The following is a 24,517-nucleotide window of genomic DNA, read 5'->3' on the forward strand; positions in this document are numbered from 1 at the left end:
AATTTCATACAAACAAATCTAGAATTATTGCAAATGGATTGACAGAGTTTTAGTCAATACTTTCTTCTTACTCAAATATGTCATTTTGTTTTAAAATAACTTTTAGAAAATCAAACACACTGTCTCTCACAGAGATAATATAATACAGACATCCTTTGTTATAATTTCATACAAACAAATCTAGAATTATTGCAAATGGATTGACAGAGTTTTAATCAATACTTTCTTCTTACTCAAATATGTCATTTTGTTTTAAAATAACTTTTAGAAAATCAAACACACTGTATATTTAAAAGATTGTATTGTGTCCCCATCAGCTTGTGAGCTTTAAAGGAAAGAGCATTCAAGTGCAATATTATTGATTCACGATACTGGTTTTGTATGAAGAAATATAGTGACAAGAACTGATGTTTTGGTAACAGGGTATGGATTAACAGTCTGAGAAAGCAGAATTTTGTTCAGCTGATTATGACAATGTTCTCGTCACAGGACCAGAAACCTGATCCAAACTGACACTGTTAAACATAGACATCGTAAAGGAACGTAACTGTTGCGTCAGTCATGATTGAAAACAAATATCATAGGCATCATGACTGAAGAGTAAACAGACTGAAACAACGTAATGACTGACAGCTTTATCCTTCAACTGACAGGTGTATATATCACAATGGAATAAAATGTACATCAACCAGTGTATGACTTCTCATGGTGACACCAGCATACGCCCTCAGGATATAGAGTGACAACTGTTTTATCAATTATCTTCAGGAAATATTGCACTCACGAAAAAATGATCATTTGTGTTTCTGTGGGAATGTGTTTTCTACCTCTAATTTGATACAATAACTTGGAACATACAAGGCCTCATTGTGAATAAACGACTACTGGATCATTATATACCCAAGGCCTGGGCTTGTTACTCTTACAGCCCTTCTACTGTACATGATTTTCTGGATTTGTCAAATGTGAGTAATTGGTTCAGAATGCAACATGGTCACACCTAAGTTTTCAAAAGCATTTCTTTTAGAAATTAAGTTTTGAAAAAGGTAACGCAATTGGTAAGTCTGAGGAAATATGGGAAAAGCTTTCAACAGCATTTCTTTTTGAGGTTTACTTTTGAAAAAGTAGCCAAATTGGTAAATTTGAACAAATATGAGAAAAGCTTTAATTAGTTATTTTGTTCTGTCCTCTTACATAAAAAAATCAGCTCTGATAAAATAGAAAATTGCAGCAAACCCATAAAATACAAAAAAAGCAATTTAAAAATTCTTCAGAATGAAATTTTAAACATAAGAGAGGACATTGTAGTCAGTGGTAGATGCTATCCTGTCATCTCACAGTTACATAAATCATATTCTAACCCACACATGCTAATTTTCAAATTTGATGCATGTAAATTACATTCTTTCAAAATATTAACAAACGCCTATTGTTAAATTTCCTGCATGGCTTGATTCACACCACACCCCAATTTACAATAATTGGCTATCGTAATTGGAAGTTTTTTTGTCTCCCAGACCCTTGTGATCGGTCAAGTGGATTAATGGCGTGCCTCATCATCACATCACAGCAGTTTGCATAACATCCCACCCTACTCCATCCTGCACCAGCCTCCAGATAAGGTGGTGCCGATGTTGTAGAGGTCTTCAGCATCTGAGGGTAGAGACTGATTTGAAGACACCAGTGACATCTGACAGTGTTGCCTCATTATTGCTCTTGAGCACTACGCCGTTCAGGGACGAGGATATATAGTGCTTACTTCACCATCTGACACCAACTGGAGATATACTTTCTGAAACAAAAGAAGCCCTTCACTTGTTAGAAAAATGACTTCGCGATGCAGTACACAGAGTCTGATGTTTCTAGTGCTGTTGATTACCTGCACAAGGCAAGTTGATGGTAAGTGAATGTTCTCTTAGAATTATTTCTTATTCAGTGGACAACTTATTGGAAGGTGAATCTTCCGTCAGATTTATTTCTCATTTAGTTGATAATTAATTGGTTTATTCTTTAAAACTGATGAATCTCTTCCACAAATAATGTCAATTCATGGAGGTGTGCCGGACTGATTTGAACCTTAAGCCATAAAAAGTATGACATAAATGAAATTTGCACACACAAGTACACATCACCTATACTTCAATGTGAATGTAAAATACATTATACAGGAGATTCAAAATTTGTAAAGCATTTGTTATATAGTACTGTCATTTGGTACAGTGTCTACATAGATTTATATTATTTTATACACTTTGCCATAGTTTTGGTTATGATGAAAACAAGAATCTAACATCAATCGGTGCTCACCAGGTAGACACTCTACCCAAAACACAACAGTTATGTTTGATGTTTCAGTCATAAATAACACTGTATGACTACATTACTCATTACCTATGTCTGTGTGATAAGACTGTATTGTGAAATGTAAAATACCCAACATGCTTATACAAATTGTTAGATATTATATAATTCTGACATCCATGCCTGAGCTCAAATCAAAATGTTGAAGGAAGGTCAAAAGCTTAAGTGAAATAGTAAAGATTTCAAATCCCATGATCAAAAAGTGATAGTTGTTAAACCTCAGCTGCTGGACTTTTAACAGTGGTGATCATGATAAACAGTTGTATATTGAAAGGGAACAGAAAGATTCTTTTTCAACTACACAGATATACATTCACAGAAATATTTTGACATGCGACTGAAGTCTATAGGTAAGTCAAAGATTAGCAGCAAGAGATATTACTAAATCGGTTAGTCTGCAGAACAGTAAACATGTTTGTCTAATCAGAACATCATGTTTTATTCATGCACCTAATCAGCAATAAGACTCCACTGCCATTGTGCTTTACTCCAGGGTAGATAGCAAGGATATTCCACCTTCATGACCATATACAGCCTCTGTCCCTGAATAGTTTTAATGGAAACAAATAAATCCATTTAAATAGAAGGAAGTCCCAGTGAGATTAAGGAAAATCTAGACTCATCATTTTGGGGCATTGGCATTGCAGAAAAACCTGTCACAAAGGGAAACTAATGTGGTTCAGGGACTGTGAGAATACACTTGTCATGGAAATATGTTCAGTTAAGATGATTCTTTAAGGTTTAACAATAGATGTGAATGAAATATGCATATGACATTTAACAACATTGTCTGATTCATGCTGTGTTTTCTGATCATATATATTTCATGCTTGCACACATAACAGGAAATTACTGAATTTCAGCATGGTCACATATGGCTTCTCATGGTGATACCAAGAACATCAAAATTCATTGTCATTAGTTATGAAAACAGAAAAATGTGTTTCTAGTACAGGGAAAAGAAACTTCATTCTTGTGTTTGTATCAGGATGTGGAATCAAAGGCATATTACATTTGGTTTGTTTAGTCTGACAATGGGGATGGTGGGATAGCCAAATGATTAAAATGTTAACATATTTGACTGAAGACCACTTGAATATTACAAGATGTGTTTAACCATATTCACTAAATCAGTTGGCCCAAGGTGTCCTACCCACAAATATTACAAAAGGAAACATTAAAGCTCATGAAAATATGGAACTATTCATGCTCTTGATCATGTTGTGAAAGAATCAAACAATGGTCAGATCATATAATTATACTCATTTTATATTCTGAATAATTCACCAGCTGATACTTTTTACTGAACATTGAAAAGATTATATGATTTAATTAAAAATCGGAGCTTAAGTCAAGACGACAATAGCTTGGGCATGTCTAGAGCACCTCACCTAAAATAAGCAACTAGTTTAGCCTGTCTTGGATTTTATTTACATTTTTGCAAAAAGAGATAACTGTATTTCTCGGACAAAACACATAATTTCCTTTTCCTAAGTATACTAGAGAGTGGTGTACTTTATATATGCATATCTGCTATGTAATATTTCTACAGAATGAATAATTGCAAACAGTATCTAAATTGACTTTTTAATTTTTATTCATAACAGTCACAAATGCCCGATTTCATAATCCCAACAATCCAGGAGCATGGAATATGTAAAGAACTGTAATAAAGTTGTCAACTTCACTCCGCTGTACTAACAGTGAACAGAAGGTGTATCTGTTCTCATACAGCGTATCAAAGTTTATCTCCCAGCAGCAGGACAAAACATGGGCTCTTCATCCCTGAAATCTCCTTCATCCCACCCTAATCTGGAATCTGTCCGTGACAGCTACAATTATGTTAAGAAACGACATCCACTCCCTACCATTTGCACTCATCACAAATACAGGCACAGGCAACAGTTTCTCAGGAAACACATGTGATCATACGGTACAAATTAATATTGAAGTACAATTTTTGTCAGAGATGTGTCAAATCGGGAAACATCCTCCGTATCTAGTATAGAATTTTTTTAAAGCTCTACAGTGAGTGAGTTTTAGGTCTCTTTTAGGTATGTTCCATCGACACCAGAAAAGGGCTTCACACATTGTACCCAAGCAGGGAATCAAACCCAGGTCTTCAGCATGCCAAGCATACATTTTAAGCATTAGGCTACCTGGAAAGCTTACAGTATCTTTGAATGTAGTAACTGTGATCAAACAACCACAGATCACATATTCACTCAATATTCTATTGTCGAAAAATGCTTCATGAAAAAAATGAAAAAAGCTTTATGTTGATTTCATTGATTTCAGAAAGGTGTTTGATTACGTGAAAAGAAATAAACTTTGGTTTTGTCTTAAACAGAATGGGCTAGGGGGGAAAATGCTGTCAGCACTCAAAGCAATCTACAGGTCTGTACAAGTCAAATGCCATTCTTCAGTCACTACCCACTTATTTAATTGCCCAAATGGAGTGCTCCAATGATGCATCCTAAGTCCTTTATTATTTTCATTATTCATTGGTGAACTGTCAAACACTGTAAATGAATGTACAATTTCTCCCTGATTTATATACACTGTTTCTACTTTTATTAGCAGATGATGTCATCATTGTATCCGAATCAATTATCAGCCTTCAAAATCAATTGAATATTCTTGAAACATTTTCAGACAATAGGGGGTTAACTGTTAATCCTGAGAAATCACGAATTATTGTGTTCAGAAAAGGGGGCATTCTTTCAAATAAGGATAAATGGTTTTATAAAGGAAGCCATATTGCCACTGTAAATAGTTACAAATATTTAGGTGTCTGGTTTTCAAGTAACTTAAATATGACTAAATGCATCTCAGACCTAGCAAGCCGGGGGAAGAGAGCATTGATGGAAATCATTGTCAAACTTAACAAGATTGGAGTGACTGACATAAAAACATATTTCAAAATCTTTGATTCTCAGGTAATGCTGATATTATTATAAGGCTGTGAGGTTTGGGGAGTAAAGCAATACCAATTATTGGAAAGGATACACCTTCTAGACTACAAATGATATTTAAGGGTAAGACAACAAACTCCCAATGCTATTGTATATGGCGAATGTGGTCGCTATCCAATACATATAAACACTTACATACAGCTTTTACGCTATTGGCTAAAATTGTTAAGAATTGTAGACTGCCCAGGAAATGTTAAGATATTTTGATGACATTGGAAAAAAGAGCTGGGTATCATTCTTAAAATATACTCTGTTTTCTCATGGCTTTGGCTATATCTGGATTAGCCAAACTGTTGGTGATGAAAAAATGTTTAATGTGTTTATGTGATGTTTAAAAAAGCATTGATAAATGAATTTTCTCAAAGCTGGACTTCCACTTTGAATAACAGCTCTAAATATGTGATGTACACAGAATATAAATTCCTATTTGAACCAGAAAGATACCTGCATATCATATCAGAAAAAAACATGCGCTCTACTTACATCAAATTCAAATGCAATGTCTTGACATTATCTTATAACAAAGGTAGGTGGCAATCAATCGAAAAGGGTTTACGTCTCTGTTCCAAACGTGCATGTACAGTATTATATACTGAACATCATTGAAAACGCACCACCTGTAAATTTTGAAATAAGGCAATAGAATCTTTTGGAAATGGAAAATTAATGGTGGGAATTTTGATAATAACACACTAGATTGTAAATAACGCTCTACAGTAAAAAACGGATCGTTCGAACACATCATCGAACACATCACATGAAAACAACAAAATTCATGCACATCACACACGAAGGGCACAAATTGCATGCAGAAAGCATGCTGTTCAGGGGTATAAATGACCTTCGGCACAAAACCGTTCTCATTTTCGCAGTACTTTCGTAAGTAAAGTTTTTTCGCCATGCCAAGATTGTCCCCAGAGGAACGAGAACAGGCCTTGGGTATGTTGCAGGTCGGCGCTTCAAGCAGAAACATTGCACGACGATTTGGGTGTCATCATTCGACCATTCTGAGGCTTGCTAACAGATACCAACAAACAGGATCCAGCAGGGACCGGCAACGCCCAGGTCAGGCACGTGTTACCACCCCTCGTCAAGATCGAGACATTGTACGGCGCCATATTCGGGATCGAACCTTGCTCGCTGCCAGAACCGCCAACGCTGTCCAGGGTCGACGTGGTTTGATCAGCGCTTCCACCGTCCGACGCCGTCTCCGTGCGGCAGGGTTACGTTGTCGACGCCCTTACGTTGGACCCATCTTGACTGACAGGCATCGCCGTGAACGCCGACAATGGGCTGAACAGCATCGTGTGTGGTTGTTACGACATTGGCATGGTGTGGTGTTCTCCGACGAGTCGCGTTTTCACTTGCGAAATGCTGACGGGCTTCTACGGGTATGGCGTCGACGGGGTGAACGTTATCATCAGGATTGTGTTGTGCAAACCGATCGGTGGGGTGGAGGCAGCATTATGGTGTGGGGAGGGATAAGTTATCACCACAGAACCGCTCTGATTGTTTGTCGTGGCAGAGTGAATGCCGTTTACTACCATGACAACATTCTTCAGAACAACGTCGTTCTTTCACCAGCATCAAGATCTGCACACATTTCAACATGACAATGCACGAGCCCACACTGCACGTGTTTCGATACAGTAACTGGCTAACAACAACATTCCTCTACTTCATTGGCCTGCATTGTCACCAGGCCATGTCACCCATCGAACACTTGTGGGATTACATCGGCCAACGCCTCGCACGTCGTCCGCAGATCAACAACATTGGGGAACTCGACAATGCCTTGCAGCAAGAGTGGAATGCAGTGCCTCAGGACTTTATTCAGAGACTTATCCGTTCAATGAGAAGACGTTGCACAGCTTGTGTTGCTGCTAACGGGGGTCATACACGCTACTGACTTTCCATTTTGACCCCATCTTTATTTCATTGTCAGCTGCATTAAATCTTCACTGTTTTGCTTGATTGTTTTTTGCTTCTTTTCTTTATCAAACATTGGTCTACACAAATATGTAAAATTTACATAGATTGCTCACTTCTGCTCTTAGAAATCCACAATTTTAGGGGTGGTGCGTTTTCAATGATGTTCAGTATATTTACCATGCATATATGAAAAGAAATATGTATTTAGGAACACTCCAGACTTCACCTGTATTCTCTTGTCAACTGTATATATGGTTTATCTTGTATATGGGTCCCTTGGCCTCATTACAAATAAACTACTTTGACTTTGACTTGACTTTGAACTATAAACAGACACACTAACCACCAGAAATGGATGCAACAAATATGTTGAAAGTTGCTGCTAAGATATGGAGTGTAAAGCAGATCATGAATACCACCTACAAAACAGACAGCATTAAACATTAACTGACTCCTTCATGTTGAGGACTGTGTACACATCACAAATACTTGAAACCAGTGCTACCATTCCCTACTGCTAGTCTGGGACAATGTAAAGCCAGCAGAGCAGAGCCAATGCCTGTAGTCTTGATAATAACTTTGTAAATAGTTAATCAACATATTGAACAAAAGATCTTCTTTTGACTAAGTATATGACAGATATTATGACTCACAGTTGTCATGTCTGAAGGACTTACATTACAAATTGTACACCTTAATAAATGAACAATATTCAGTTCTCAAAATCACTCATTTAATAAATTATCACTACTGACAAACTGCTTACTAATATGCATATTTTCAGTAAAATCCAACATCCAATTTTGTTTCATTTTTGCTGTAAAGAAATGACATTATTACTGTCCTAAAAATTTTTCAGGGGTGAAAATTATTTTATGATCCTTTGGGTCAATCATTGTTTTGTGCTGCTGACTTGCAATTACAGCAAATAATAAATTGCGATCAACAAGAGAGCTAAAATATGTCCAGCATGAGTTTTTATGCCAACAGAGAGCAACAGGCAAGCAAGATCAGTCACTGCTTAGAGGAGACATTCTAATTAAACTTTCTTTTTCACATTTTACATACATCACATTGTATCACACCAGTTATCAGATCCTCCCACTGACTGGATCTAGCTGACATTCTAGGTTTATTCTTTCAGAGGTTCAGTTAGGAAATTGATTTTTTGCTTTCAGTTTGAATGAATCAATCGCTTCTGATTTTCTTTTATCAAATTAGTTATTTTAATGAATTCAACGGAGACAAACATCGTGGGCATTAACACATGAAAATCTTAAGTTTCAAACTCTGAAGCCATCAAAACCTACATTTAGGTGTTATTATAATAATCATACTCATCACTTTCATCTATTGTTCATGACAGGAAGGCTACAGTAAAAAGAATGCTTCAGTGGTCCAATGTTTCTATTCTCATTCACGATCAAACATTAATGGATCATTGATTTTTTTATCTACAGCAGTCCATGCCTGTCGTAAGAGGCAATTAACAGAGTAGACTATCAAGCTTTCTGACATTGATGTGTGAGGTGAAGTGGTGTTTAACATCGTACATAAAACTATTTCACTAATATTAAGATGTGCTTGCATGTGTATGTTTGTTATTATGTTACATGTGTATGTGTGGCTGCTTGCACTAGCCCAGACTTAAGCTGGTTTTATAGTTCAAGCTCAATGAGATACCATGTCGCAGTTAAGCATGAATACCTTGCACAGATACACTGTGTTGTATCCCAGAAAACTGGATGTGTTTATGCTGATCCCTTGAACTTTGACACATCGGTATACTCATACTCAGTCCACATGCTTCCAGGGAATCACATCAAGCTTACATACAACAGATTAACAAGTTAAAACACGCAAAAAGCAACACACTGTCATCATTAAATTTCTCATAAACTTCAGTACAATGCTCATGCTGTTTTGTTCTTGCCTCAACTAAGGTCATGACTGGTGTGATGCCAGGGTTGAGAGTGAACTCTAATTAATAGAGATACAACAGTGTATTAGAGTCTCTGACTTTGCTTAGCTATCATAGCTATGGTGCTAGTTGTTTGAATGTGTGAGTGAGTGAGTGAGTGAGTGAGTGAGTGAGTGAGTGAGTGAGTGAGTGAGTGAGTGTGTGAGTGAGTGAGTGAGTGAGTGAGTGAGTATGGTTTTTAGTAAAAATATTCCAGCAATATCATGATGAGGGACACCTGAAATGGACTTCACATGTAGTACCCATGTGGGGAATGGAACCAGGGTCTTCATCATTGAGAGCAAATTCTTTATCCACTAGGCTACCCCAAAGCCCACACAGAGCTGGCAAAAATCTGTAGAGATGAAGCCTCCTGTTTGAGTATTAAAGATGTTTATCCTCAAATATGTGCACTGATGCCTCCACCTCCTGTTGCAGGTCAAGGCTGTCCAACAGCAGCATCACCAGGTATGTACACACAGGCATCTGCACCACACTTAACCCACCCTGGATGCCACCTGGACATGTATGTCTTTCCTCATCAAACCTCACTTTAAATTTGAATAAAATTCTAAATATCTCATGCACAGAAATATAATTCACAGTTTTGAAATCTTTGGGAAATTCCATGTTGAGCAATGTCTATTCCTCAACTCGCTAAAGTAGTTGCGCTTATTATTATTTATTGTTTATACCTATGGATAGGAAAGTTAATATTCTGTATTTCTGTATAATTTCATAGATGTATGCAGATTCAGGACCATGTGAATGCAATTCTCGCACAATGTTCACTTTTCAAATCCTACCAGTCAATCCTACCAATGTAATCATGAAATCTTATACAAGTACACTACATACAATCCTACCAATGTAATCAAATCTTATACAAGTACACCATGTACAATCCTACCAATGTAATCATGAAATCTTATACAAGTACACTACATACAATCCTACCAATGTAATCAAATCTTATACAAGTACACCACGTACAATCCTACCAATGTAATCATGAAATCTTATAAACTTACACCACATACAATCCTACCAATGTACATTCAACATGTGAACTACAGCTGCATACAGGTAATATGAAAACAAATACACTGAACAGTCTCTAAGTTTGTATAACAAACACACCAGAATCTTTCTTTATTTGGATAATGTAATCATTTATCTATTGGGCAACACACCTCCTCATTTGAATAACTCCAGTCTAAAGATGCTCAGAATTGCAGAATTTCTGCCACTTATTGTGTAACAACAGCACTCACAATTAATCACAAAATAAATGTGAAAATACATTTTACACTTACTGTCTGAATACATAAATAAACACAAACAACAATTTTCCCACAATAATAATAATAATCATATCTGGTTTAACTAAATATCCACATGCAACTTTAATCGCATACCAAAATTTGGCTGTTATCAATATAGTTGAAAAAATCTGAAATTCTTTTTACTTGCACAGAGAATGTTAAAGGCACCCCTAAATTGATAAAAAGCACTTGTCTTAAAATCGTTTATGGCTATCTTTCAGCTAAAACAACCTATCAATTTCAACATTGTTTCCAGAATGCTTTATCTACTCAGCCCTTGGTAATCAGATCCTATTGTCACATCTCTACATGTTCAAGAAACAGATAGAAAACACTGTCTAGAACACTACAGACATGTCAGAATATGACATTAATAGCACTACATCAGTGTTATAATATTTACAGATGATATTTACTTTGATTAAACAATATAACGCAATGTACATGATAGCAGATTGTATGGCCATTAATATTCAATAATTATCATTTTGTTAATAGAAATTTCAGATACAGGTCGTTTTCTTTATAATAAGGGCATACAGGTGTATTGATCACATATTGATGATATGAAGTACGTTTTGATGCTGGGAATCTCAATCTGTCCCACATCAGCAAATCATTGATAGTTGACAGTGGAATACTAATCTCCACACCTTACACAGCTCTCAGTTCTCAGCTGTATAAGGGTTACAAAGTTGATCGTGGAGCACTAATCTACACAACTTATACAGCTCTAACCTCTCAGCTGTCTAAGGGTTACATAGTTGATGGTGGAACACTAATCTACACAGCTTAGACAGCTCTCAGTTCTCAGCTGGCTAAGGCATTCTACGTAAACTTCATCTCAGTGTATTTCGTTACACTACACCACTGAGTCTAAAAAAACCCAGTAGAAGGTCGCGTCAGGAAACCTTTGAGCAAGCAATGACAGTTCAATCAAATGCGAGACAGTTAAATAGATTTAACCAATCAGACAACGGTTACTGCTTAGGGAATGGAGTTACTTTAAAAATATTCAGGTCACCAACACAGATCTCTCCACAAACAAAGATCAGCATAGAACACAGTAATTTGACCTGCAGTATATACGCTTTGGGGTTTCTGTTGACATGGTTACCATTAGTTAATATTTCCGCAAGATAACATCCTTGAATATTGTCAAAAGCACTATTTTCAGCGACTGTTTACTCACCGTTGTCATGGCAGTACGTACGCCGTGTGCATCACCCAGAAGCGATTGTACGTTAAATAGCACTTGGAATCGTTCAGGTACGAACTTTTTCGAGATAAAAAGTTTATAAGGGATGTGCGAATGTCCACTTTCGTGATTTGGTAAGCTGCGTTCTGATTGGTCAATCTCAAAGGTTACCTGATGCGACCTCCCATAAGGTTTTGTTAGACTCAGTGGTGGAGTGTAACGAAAAGTACAGAGGATAAGTTTCCTTAGACTGCTGGCTAAGGGTTACACAGTTCATAGTGGAACACTAATCTACACAGCTTACACAGCTCTCAGCTGTCTAAGGATTACATAGTTGATATTGGAACACTAATCTACACAGCTTACATAGCTCTCAGCTGTCTAAGGGTTACATAGTTGATGGTGGAACACTAATCTACACAGCTTACACAGCTCTCAGCTGCCTAAGGGTTACATAGTTGATGGTGGAACACTAATCTACACAGCTTACACAGCTCTCAGCTGTCTAAGGATTACATAGTTGATAGTGGAACACTAATCTACACAGCTCACACAGCTCTCAGCTGTCTAAGGGTTACATAGTTGATAGTGGAACACTAATCTACACAGCTTACAGCTCTCAGTTCTCAGCTGTCAGAGGGATAGATGGCTCTACAGCAGTTCTTGTTTGTAGTAAAAGATTGGTAATGGGATTCGCTGGTAAGGCTTGCTCACTGGGTTGGCACAGTATGCCAGTTGTGTGGATCAATGTTCATGCTGTTGATCACTGGATTGTACGGTCCACACTCAATTGCTTACAGACTGCTGGGGGAAGGGAATATTGCTGGGGCAAGGGAGGTTCATTCACATTGATGAAACTTCTCCACAAAAATCATTATCATCCCCATTGTTACACATTATGAATGAACCCTAAATATATTTTTTTAATGTAAGTATAAGTATTGGTACATAGAGAGAATGTCATTGCAATATTCCAGTTCAAACATGTTTCTGAAATACACTGAAATACATTTATTGCCCAATATGGTGTTAAGTTCCCTCACAGTCTAGACTAATTCCTATGCCATGTTTCCTACAGTTGCAGACATGTGTTCTGGGGATTCTGTCAGTGGAGCCAGAACATTTATCGACACATCCAGAGCTCCTCTAGGGAGTCTTAACTGCTCTTGTTTTCTTCAAACAACAGCAGATTCTCTGAGTGTTATCCTCATCTCTGCTCCTAACTACCAAAATTGCCTGTCAAGGCTTGAATTTAGGGCAACTGATCTTGTGACGTTTCAATGCCTGTTTTCTGCGGGAACCGTTGATGTTTCCACAAGAAAGAGTCTTGACATCAACTTCCTGAAAGATGTGCCGAATGCTAGTAATAACTACTGCGTGGACATCAAAGCAAATCCTTTACCTGGAGGTGAGTGATGATAACTTTCTGACTTTCTAGTGTATGGCATAAGGACATTTGCTTCCTTGGGTGTGTGATCATATCTTAGTGGAAGATAAGAGTATGGCGTCAAGAAATGCAATGCAATTCTACAATTACCCACATTATGGATCGTTTCCAGGTTTCTGGAAACCAAGTAATTTTTGCAGTGTTAATCCTGTATTGTTACTGATTATATCTGATTGACAGGCTAGTGGATTGACAAAAATGCATCGCCTTCCTATGTAGTGTGTGATCATATCATAGTGCAAGACAAGCGTATGACATCAAGGAATCTTATTCCTCTATGGTTAGTCATCATATCTTAGTGGAAGACTAGCGTATGGCATCAAGGAATCTTAATCCTCTATGGTTAGTCATCATATCTTAGTGGAAGACTAGCGTATGGCATCAAGGAATCTTAATCCTCTATGGTTAGTCATCATATCTTAGTGGAAGACTAGAGTATTGACAAAAAGACACCTCCCTCCTTAGGCTGTGATAAGATGTCATTTGGGCAACCAATTCTAAAATAAGAATATGAACAAGCATAAAATATTCCCTAGCTATTTTTCCATTTTCTAGGAACCTTAACAACAGTCCAACTGATATGCCGCCCTTCCACCCTGACAACGACAACACCAACTACGACAACATCAACAACTACCACCACCACTACCACCACCCCAAGACCCATTTTCACCAGCACTCCCTATAACCCAACCACGTCCAGACTGACCTACACCCCAGCAGTAACAACATGGTGGGGGACCTACGGTCCAACCACCCGGTCGACACGTACTACAACGGTGTACACTTACACTGGCTTTCCATTCAACAGTGTCAGTCAGACAGCAAGTGAGCCGATGTTTAAAGTAAATGTTGTTGTCATTATTGTTCTGCATAACTTGCTTGGTGCTTGGCTGCGGAGTAAGTAACCATCTGCACTCATTAACAATAAGGGCAGGGCTTTCTTGCTTCACACATAAGAGGAAATTGGCTTACTTTTACAGATGAGATGAAATAATTTTAGGTTTAATTTTTTACATGACACATTTTAATAATCATCATCTAATATTCCCCCCGCATCTTCTCATCATGGCCTAAGCATTGGTAAAACAAGTATACAAAAATCAGGTTTATGCAGGAAAACATACTGATATTTCCTAAAAAGCAACATCATCAAGGCTGATTTACATTAAATTCAAGGATATGACATAGTCCTTGTTCTGGACCATTTACTTTCCAGACGAAGTGTTACATAACACAATTTCAATCATAATATGTGAGTTTGCATACACAGAGTTCACAGACATAACACTACTGTATCTGTCCTGTGACAGTAGAAGTGAAACAGTGGATTACGTATGCATGAACTGAACCCATTCTTCAGGTTAATGGGCCAACTTCATGATTCCCATGGTTACCACACCTAGAATGTTGATTTCAAGGATTTACCGATGCACATAATCTGCATATTTGTTCCTGTGACAAGAATTTGAGTTCATATCTTGTTATGAAAAATTCACGAAATAGATATTAAACTTGTCCCTCAGGTGACATGTCTGTATCTCACCCATGACATGTCTGTATCTCACCCATGACATGTCTGTATCTCACCTATGACATGTCTGTATCTCACCCATGACATGTCTGTATCAACATCACAGTGTCCCTGAAGTCAATAAGAAAACGCTAAGCCAAAATAGTGAGTGAGTGAGTCTCTTTAGATTTTCTCCATAACTGGGGGACACTAAAAATGGGGTTCACACATTGTACCCATGTGGATAATTGAACCCCGGTCTTCAGACTGACATGTAAACACTTTAGCCATTAAGCTACCAGACCACTGCCTATCTGATTGGTAGAAATATGATTTTATCAGATATCTAATGCCAATCAATAACTCAGAGTTAACAAAACATTTCTTACAAAAAAGACATGCCCATGAATAAAGACCCTTCAATTCTATAAAGAGATGTCTCTTCAAACTGTTACAATACCCTCTAATGTTTTTTATCATGGACTTTTACACTGCACAAGCAGCTGTTAACAACAGCTTATTAGTGGTGTTCCGACCAGTTGAAATAATTAAAGACTGGAGACAGAGACCAGACAGCGAAGCAGTCAATCACATTTTCTCACAATCAATCACATATCATTTTGTAACTACTAGTCTAGACTTCAAACACTGGATGATGGAACACATCTTTAAACTTGTCAGGGCCTGAAAACATGTTTAATTCTTAGATAACTGACTTTATTAACTGAAAAGTCATGACTGAATATTTCTTGAAGTGAGTGAGTGAGTGAGTTTGGTTATACTTTTAGCAACATTCCAGCGATATCACGGCGGGGAACACCAGAAAATGAGCCTCACACAAGTTTATGTTCATGATATATTAGTCAGCACTTTAAAGTAGCAAGTTGCATCATTTTATACATATCTGCAACAACAACCTGGATAGGAAAATCTGAAAAATGAAGCTAACCAATTTTTATCGATGATTGTTGGTTGGTATTGAAACAATCATCAATTGTTAGATTTCAAACCATTCCAAGCACTACAGCTTATTAAACATGATAAAAATTATTTTAGTACATATGCAACTGAGTAAAACACATGAAAGACTGTATTGCAAAAATAAGAAGCCTCTCCTGTCCTTCAGCTCAGGCTTTTCAAGTGAAAACATGGTGGAATTCAGTCAAAGTTCAGGACTACAGGCCCACTAGCAACTTGTTGTGACTGTAGGCTGATTTCCACCTGTCTGCCACCAGGTTAATTTGAAACTGAAATATTCAGATTGTCCTCTGTGCAAATGTTTCCTACAGTTTGAAAATAGTACTGTCACCCTGAATTTTTGGTAGGCTTGAACAGTGAAAAGTCAAAGACGTCAGTTTCTCCAAGATCAAAGATCAGGATGGAAATACAGTCGAAAACCCGTTTACCCGGACGTTTTGGTTTCACTCGAAAATCGTCCGGATAGTAAACTGGATTAAACATCCAAAACGTGAAAATGAAGTGAAAGCAAAAAATATTCACGTACGTATATCAATAAATCAACAGTCAGTAGTAATAACAGTGAATCATGATAACATATATGAGTACCGATAATACACGGAAGGCTGAACGTAGGTTACCATTTGTGGAGTTGTCGCGGACATAATCATGTAGTGTGTGGACCTTCAGATGGTAAGTTAGATGAAAAACATAAATCGATGACACAAAGTTTCCATTAGCCTTCTGATAGATTAAGAAATCACATAGTCGTGCGGTAAATGGTATTGACGTGACACATACACAGGCACGTTGCACAAATCTCTCCATCCAGATAACTGGATCATTTTTCAATGGAAATGTATGGGACTAGTTGGAAAATTCGCCACCCAGGTCCAGAAGCACAGGGTCCGGTTAAGCAAGTACAATTAATGAATGTAAGTTTCGTTTCACATTAAAATCGTCCGGAAGGCGGGGTTTCTGGATATGTGGGGTCCGGGTAAACAGGGTTCGACTGTATCTTCATTCTGAATATGCATTACGGCGGGGGAGTTATTTTATACCAACTGTATCTGAAAACAACAAACATCTTAAATCCTGTTATTCAGAAACATTTTTGACAAATACTAAGTTGTATTTATCGCTAGTTGTATAATTAACTGTCCCTGGGGTGGTAGGCCTAGTGGATAAAGCAATTGCTCATCATGCTGAAGACCAGGGTTGATTCCGCATTTGAGTAAAATGTGTGCAGCCCATTTCTGGTGTTCTAAAACAATGATGTTGAATGAATAGTGCTAACAATGGTGTAAAACTAAACCCGCTCACTGACACTACAACTGATCCCAACAATGGGAGATGTCAGGATGGTTTTTAAGAAATGTTTTGAGTCCAAACATGGTGTAAAAGTAACTACACATTTGTGTAGATGTGTTTTGATCATCTCTATCAATTTCAGACTGTGTTTTTTGTAATGATTTTTTCAAACTCATCAATAACAATACAAGATAATTCTTAAAGTACAAGTAGTATTTGTTACTATTTTTTAATTACCAACTCAGTCTTGTCATTCTAAGACACATGCCCTAATTACTCATATTCATCATCACGTCTCAAAACATTCCCATCATCTGGAATGGAAACAGAATTACTGTATTTTCTCTTATCTTGAACCAAGTGGTTACAGGTGAAAAAATGAGATATCTTTTTTACAATGTGATGCAGATAGATTATTGGAAATCATTGGCAAAGGCATTTTTGTATAGGCTATTGATGTTTTCATAGCTATGAACTATTTGGGAAATGCTATGAAAGGATATTAAATTAAGATAGATACGTGACTTTAATCACTATTCAAGCATTCAAGCTAAAGCAAATATTTTGTGTCAAATTACAATCTAGGTTAACAACTGGGGATATTGACTATGGAGATAACCCCCGCAGGAAAATAAGTTAAAAACCATTTATAACAAGGCTTTGTCCTAGGCTTGTGTGAGCACTGCAGTTACAAAAATATGTCCTGAGTGAGTTTTATTTTAGGTTGACTTTAGCAATATTACAGAAATATCACGGTAAGGGACACCAGAAATAAGTTCCACGCATTATACCCAGGCAGAGAAATTGAGAGAGAGACATAAGAGTGCAGGCTGAAGCGGAATATTATCTTTAAACTCAAATAATGTTTTTTCTCCAAAGTATATAAACCCTTAGAGATGGGTGTGTATTATACATGGGTCTGAAATGTACTGAGAGAGTTTAGTTAATGTGAACAGCTTTGGGGCAGCTGGCATCTTCACATCTTCTGTGAGTGGCTCAATCTGGTTTAACTTCATTTTGAATGCATATTTCATCATATGACTTCATATCAGTTTGGGGTTGAAGGAAAGTTTGGAAGAAGGACAGATATGGTTCTAACAGACACAATCTGGGGTTTAAACACATGACAATGATAGACGTTTTCTGACCTGACTATGGATTGCAAGCTGTATAGATAACAGCTAATGCAAATGGACTGGACTGCATATGCACACACTTCTTCCTATGCAGGATGTACACATCAGGTGTTTGTCTATCCCATGCTGTACTAGTAGTAGCAAAAGGTGATCAGTACATATCTCAGGATGGGCCTGTGACAAAATATCCTCCAAACTGGCCCACTGATTGTTACCATAAGTAGGGGTTCATTTTTGTAAAAGACACTTGCCACAGAGCACGTACTTTAAGAAAGTAACTTCACCTGACTAATTTTCCATTTGCCGTGTTTTTATGCATAACCATGATGAAAGAATAAATCAAAATGGTATCTGATGTAAATGTTTGGTGGACTACATGTATATACTGAGAAGTGATAAATAGTAATGAAAGATCACTCTACTGATTATTATCATTGTGAAATTTAATAATGACATTTTGAGCAGATATGAAATGAAATCCAAGTTTATTTGCGGTTTGAAACCATAAGGTGAAATTATCTAGTAGCCCACAGACAAGTATGATACCATTATTTAATTCCCTGAAATGAAAAGTGACTTGTCTTCGGTGTCGGGCGATGGGATAACTTAACTTCTGATAAGCATTATCATACACAATCAATACATAAAGAACACAAAATGGCCTGCTTTGCACAGCACATTTTGGCTGCCATACTTTTGGTACTTTATCAAAAACTAATGATTTCTAACAAGCATAAATGCAATTGATAGCCTACTAATAATCTACTAATAATCTGTGTATATTGATGAAGTTATCTGTGCATGTCTGTGTGAGTGTCTGTGTGTATGTCTGTGTGTGAGTGCATGCAGGTATGCAGAAATAGTCAGACATGGTACATGCTGGTCTACAATATTTCTACAAGTTACTGAGTCTCTGATGAAGCCATCTGTACTTTTAAATGAAGAGTGTAAAAGAACTGTGAAAAATCAGTTTCTTCACTTAACAGCAACTCATCTGGCCACTGGTATTTTGACATACAAGATGTGAAACTGTTCAAACAACCACACTAATTTTAGAGACATTCTAAAAGCAGAGCTTCCGATAAGCTGTGTATATGCATAAAATACGCAATAGAAAAGTTGAAATGTGCAAGAAAACTAAATGTCAGCATATGAAAAAACACAAAATATTCATGTTTATGCTATGTCAAAATGACAATGTGCACTTACCCAATACATCAAGATCATGTAAGTATCATGTCAGTTCGAGCCAACTGAACTCAAACTTTTCCATCTCTATATATCCATGATTAAAACATTTTTATGAAAGGGAAACAACAAGATGGGAACAAGGCTTGGCAGAAAAAAACTGTTAGAGTGAAGACATGGCAGTTATATCATCTAAAAGCCATCTTTCTATCTTGTCTTACACCAAAACAAAACTAGACTAATATAACCCACATATTATTTCTTTTGCAGCTACAAGTAGATAAAGCGGTATTAGCTACTAGCTATAACAGAACATTGCTGGGAGGATTTTGTCTCATTTTGTTATTGAGTAAAAAATGTCGCATCTGTTATACTTATTTGAAATAAGTACTTGAAAAAGATGGTGGGTACTAAAAGTCTAGATACCCACTTGAAATTGGAAATACCCAATTAGTTTCAAACATATGGGTATCATACCCACGTGGCCAAATGCTTATCTGGAGCTCTGTAAAAATGTTAAAATATTCAAAGGCGTTCCATAGGAACATTTTCCTAGAATGTGAATAAATAGAATACCGTTTCTGACTCTAAATGTGTTTAACTGCCTTGACCATATCCTTCAATGTTAATATTAACTAACTACACAGATATTTTGAAGATAATAACTTTCAGGATGGCACTGGCAACAGCATGTACTTTGTCAGGGTAGTTTTATTGGTTTGTGGTGTTCGCTATTGTGTATACCTTCTCTGTGCATATACGTGCCACAATCTGTATAGAATGCTCAATACGACATGAGATATTAGATGATACAACTGAAGTTTAGACATAATCGTGTACCTCAGAAACATTATGCTAAATGATCATTAAAATATTGACAGAAAAAAAGTTTGAACCATGTCACTTTAATCTGCAATTATAAGATTTTTTGTTCTTCCTTTTTCATATGAGCTGATAACTTTCCAGACAATGTCAAGTCTCATTATCTATAAGCAAGCTAGGAAGTCATCTGAAACCAGTCTTTCTCTATAAACAAGTCATAGATAAGTCCTGCTATTTCTAGATGCTCAAGTGAACTGCACAGCTCACACATGTGATTTGTCCTTGCAGTTATTATCATTTGCTCTATTGTTGGCGCTGGTCTTCTAGTCGGAATCATCATTGCAGTTGCTGCCATCATGGGAAAACGGTACGTGGAATCACTTTAACACTTAAAGATACATTAAGAAAGTAGCATAAGTTTTAATATATTCTTCAACCATTAATATTGAAGTTATAGATGTGACAGCTTTACAAATTAATGCATGAGGAATTCCATTGCTACATGAAAGTATGTTGATTGGTTGATTAAATCACTATTAATTGGGCTTTTTGGTAGCAACTACCATATGCAAATGGTCTTATTAGGGGGACAACTGTAATTATCTTGACAATATTAAAACAAGTTTTCCATGAATATATCCAAGATATGTCCTTTAATGTGCAGAAAGCCTGAAAATGCTTTTTTTCAATTTGTTCCAAACCCTTTTCCATGATATGGAAACTAAAAGAATAGTTTGACATGACCTTTCAGAAATTACGATCGATTTTATACAGCTCACAAAAGTATTACCTTTTGAATTTTTGGTAATTCTCCTCAATAATAATGCTATAGTCATCCCAAAGTTCCCTTCCAGTTGTCTCCCCCTGGTTCAACTGCAAACATGATCATTACATTCAAACTCATATGTATGTATAACGACTCAAAATGTTGCAACTACAGCCAGAAAATAACTGCTTTGTTAAGTGCTTCAAGCTTCACACTGGTGAGAGGGATTTAAGAGTTATCTCCCTTGATGAGTTACCTGCCACCCTTATAATTTTTCCAGGGATGACCAAACTGAAAAGAAGGATGTTGTGTGATCAACGTTAACGGCAAATTGCACCAGTTTGAACCAGATATTTTTTTCAGGAGACAACCAAGACGGAATGCAAACAAAAATCGTTTCAGTGTAGCTGCAAATAGTAATTTGGACAACGGCAGCAACAGTTACCTTGGACACAAACGTATAAACAACGGTTTTGATGAAAGAAGTGAAGATTTTTTACATCGTGCAGTTACCTCAAGTCACAAGAAACACCCGTCTCTCAACAGAGTGTACGATAACAAGGGATATGACAATTATGAACATTCTCGCAATTTCAGCACACTTGTTGTCAGCGAACGATTGTAAGAAGCACATTTGTTGTATCTTAAAAGAGTTTTGTCATTGAAACACTAATCAAAATGAAAACATTATCATCATGAATAAATTTTTATTTCAAAACTACCTATTTAGACCAGCTCATGACAACTGAACATTTCAAGTTTTGCCCTCAGTCTTTAAACAACTCTAACAGTTTGTTTAGAAATATTACAAAATAGTAACACAATCATAATCTTTGCAATGTTCTATGAATTGTGAATTAACTTTTAATAATTAATTTAGTTTGGCTTCATGCTCAAAATTAAATATTTTTTCATGTGTGCTTATAATATTTTCTCACATACATATACAATTTCTTTTTGTGTTTTCGACATTCAAGCCAAATGCTTCAAACTATATGTAGCTTAATACATTTTTGACTGCAATGCAAGTAAATGCATTTATATATATTGTCATGTATTTTGGGGTTGACAGGGTTGTATGTCCGAGATTATCATTTTGTGACATTCTTATAATCATCCTTATCAGCATTATCTATATTTGCTTGATGCAATATGGCATACTAATGTTATTTAAGCCATTAGTCAAATATTCAGATGAAATTAAATCTTAACCTTTAAACTTCTTTTAGCATATGCATGTTAGGGAAGCTGTCAATGTTGAAAGGTCAACACTGGAATACATCTGCAGTTTAGAGTTTTTAGACTAATATTTTTTCTAATACATTATAGCTAGGAAAAGGCGTCACTTTTTCATTTTGCAATCTGACTTATATTCATTGCTGTGATATTTAGTATTGGGAATTGGTTGAAATCTCACAACTGATGATTGGTTCTTTACCAACAAGCAAGCATCAAAAACATAGGTTATAGTCATGTTTCAGATTTTCCTGTTCAGATTGTTAATGCAGAAAAGCAGGGGTTTCAAGGCCACTTGCCACATTTTTTTCCAGCTGCCCTGATTTTTAAGACATAATCATGATATTGTAATTATGAAAGAACATATAAGCATGGTATTTGATGGTAATGTGTAGTGGACCATTTACTAGGAAGTGATAAATTGGAAAGAAATATATTTCTACTTTTTTATAAGTGTGAAATTTGATATCTACGTTTTGAGCCATAAGTGGAAATTATCTACTGGCTCACAGACTAATAAGATACCATTATTTCATTGCCCAAAATGAAAACTGACTTGTCCCAGGCATCGGGTGATGGGATTTCTTAACCCCTGAAAAGTTAAAAAAGTACAAAAGAATGACACATGGATCTCTTTTATTTATTTGTTTCATTCAGAAACTACATAAACTGTTTTTACAGATTGTACATCAAATGTAAAATGATACAACTTGATACATTAAAGTGATGGCTAACATATCATTAACAGAAACTTCAAGGAATCTTCAAGAAATATGCACTCATGACGTTTCTGTAAGTGAAGTGTGTTTTCTGAGAATTAGGCATGTTTTCAGACCCTGACAATCTGTAAGATATACTTTATCTTCAAGGGTTTCAAACATTCAAACAGTAGTTTCCAAATCGTGTGTGTTTAGTTATGAGAAAATGTGATTAATTGCTCTGTTGTTTGGTCACTGCCACCAATCTTTGATTATTCCAATTAATTGGAACCCGACTAGTAGAGATGAAACCAATAAGGAAATTAGGGTTATATATTCTTTAAATGCCTCATGACTTTAAAATTAACAATGTTGGAACAAACTGAACACTCTTCCACTTATGCTTTGCTTACACTTATTTGAACTATGTCCGGGGTACCTATTAACATTGAACAGAAGGTTGAGTTACAAAATGAAAATATGAAGTTTTAATGTGTCATACCATATTTGATTGTATTCAAGAGTTTGGACTACACATGTTGGTTTATTTGATGGCTGAAGTAAAGCTATCAATGAGCTGGCCAATATCCCTTCCCAAAAGGTTTTGGGACTCAGTTTTGGGATGTTTTACAATATGTACTCTGTGAAGAGCTGTAAATATTTCCAAAAATAGCTTGATGCAACTACTGCTGAAAGACAGATATCATTGAACAACTTTGTCAAAAGATCATTGAACATTTTCTGAAATTGCATTTGTTCAAGATGTGTACAAATAAAACTGAACCAACACCAGGACATATGTGAAACACTAAACAACTATACTAGATATAGTATTAGCTTAACAAGTATGAGTAGCAGGCTTTCTACATTTGTATTCTCCAATTTAAACAACATATATTTCACATTAAGTAGGGGAGAGGTGCCAATGTTATATTTAAAGTATTAAATATTATGCATAATATTTCACTTATATAGCTGGGATGTGGGCTTTTTACAAAAAGCATTCAATAAAAATGTAACGTGCTAAAAATATATATATTACATTGAGAAACAGATATATGTAACCATACTTTTGAGTCAATAGTCAAAATGTGTTTTAATGATTTAAGAAATTAAACTTGCTTTTAAAACGTTCAACATGTGTTTTTGTTATTCAATGAAAATTGGTTATTATATTATCCGAAGCGTCTGTAAAATATACCTTTTTCGAAACAGCTTGAAGTCTTTCATTCGACACCAATAAAGCTATTCCTGACTTCCTTGATGATTTCCTCCTCTTGCGCGTGCTACAATGTCACTCATTTGCAACAAAAATCTCAGGTGGATCTTCCAGTGCGGAAAAATTATCACAGTTGAGTTCTGAGAATAACACTTTGTTTCCGTTTACGGATTTCCTACCAATTTACAAATCGCAAAACTATCGGGTGATTTACAAATTGTATATTCGGGAAAAAGCGAACTGTGGATGTGGAACCGTGATAGTTATTAGGTTCCTTGACAGACTCGGAAATATTTATTCCAGTTTCACGCATTTTATTAGTTCCTATTTATTCTGGTTCTGTCACCAGTGAGTATAAGTGTATGTTTTTTGTGTGTTTGGTTTGTTTGTTCGTTTTTTTTTTGTTTTGTTTTGTGTTTAGATTTCATTTATCTTTTCAACAAACATTGCTGTTCAAGTACACTTCAGTTTCC

The 24,517-nt window shown here is 36.3% G+C and overlaps 1 protein-coding gene across 2 annotated transcripts; it reads left to right on the forward strand.

The window, feature by feature from the left end:
* The first annotated feature begins 875 nt into the window (after window positions 1–875).
* Window positions 876–23,959, forward strand: LOC137287610 (location of vulva defective 1-like). Of its 2 annotated transcripts, none has more exons than XM_067819988.1 (7): window positions 876–965; window positions 1,518–1,899; window positions 9,667–9,696; window positions 12,830–13,159; window positions 13,754–14,026; window positions 20,414–20,492; window positions 21,172–23,959. In XM_067819988.1, the coding sequence occupies exons 2-7, from the start codon at window positions 1,827–1,829 to the stop codon at window positions 21,203–21,205; spliced, it is 819 nt and encodes a 272-aa protein (XP_067676089.1). In that variant the 5' UTR covers window positions 876–965; window positions 1,518–1,826; the 3' UTR covers window positions 21,206–23,959. The 2 variants fall into 2 exon arrangements, with proteins under 2 accessions (XP_067676089.1, XP_067676088.1); XM_067819987.1 differs by having other exon boundaries at window positions 21,255–23,959.
* The last annotated feature ends 558 nt before the right edge of the window (window positions 23,960–24,517 follow it).

Source organism: Haliotis asinina, chromosome 6, assembly GCF_037392515.1.
Source record: "Haliotis asinina isolate JCU_RB_2024 chromosome 6, JCU_Hal_asi_v2, whole genome shotgun sequence".
NCBI classification, from domain to species: domain Eukaryota; kingdom Metazoa; phylum Mollusca; class Gastropoda; order Lepetellida; family Haliotidae; genus Haliotis; species Haliotis asinina.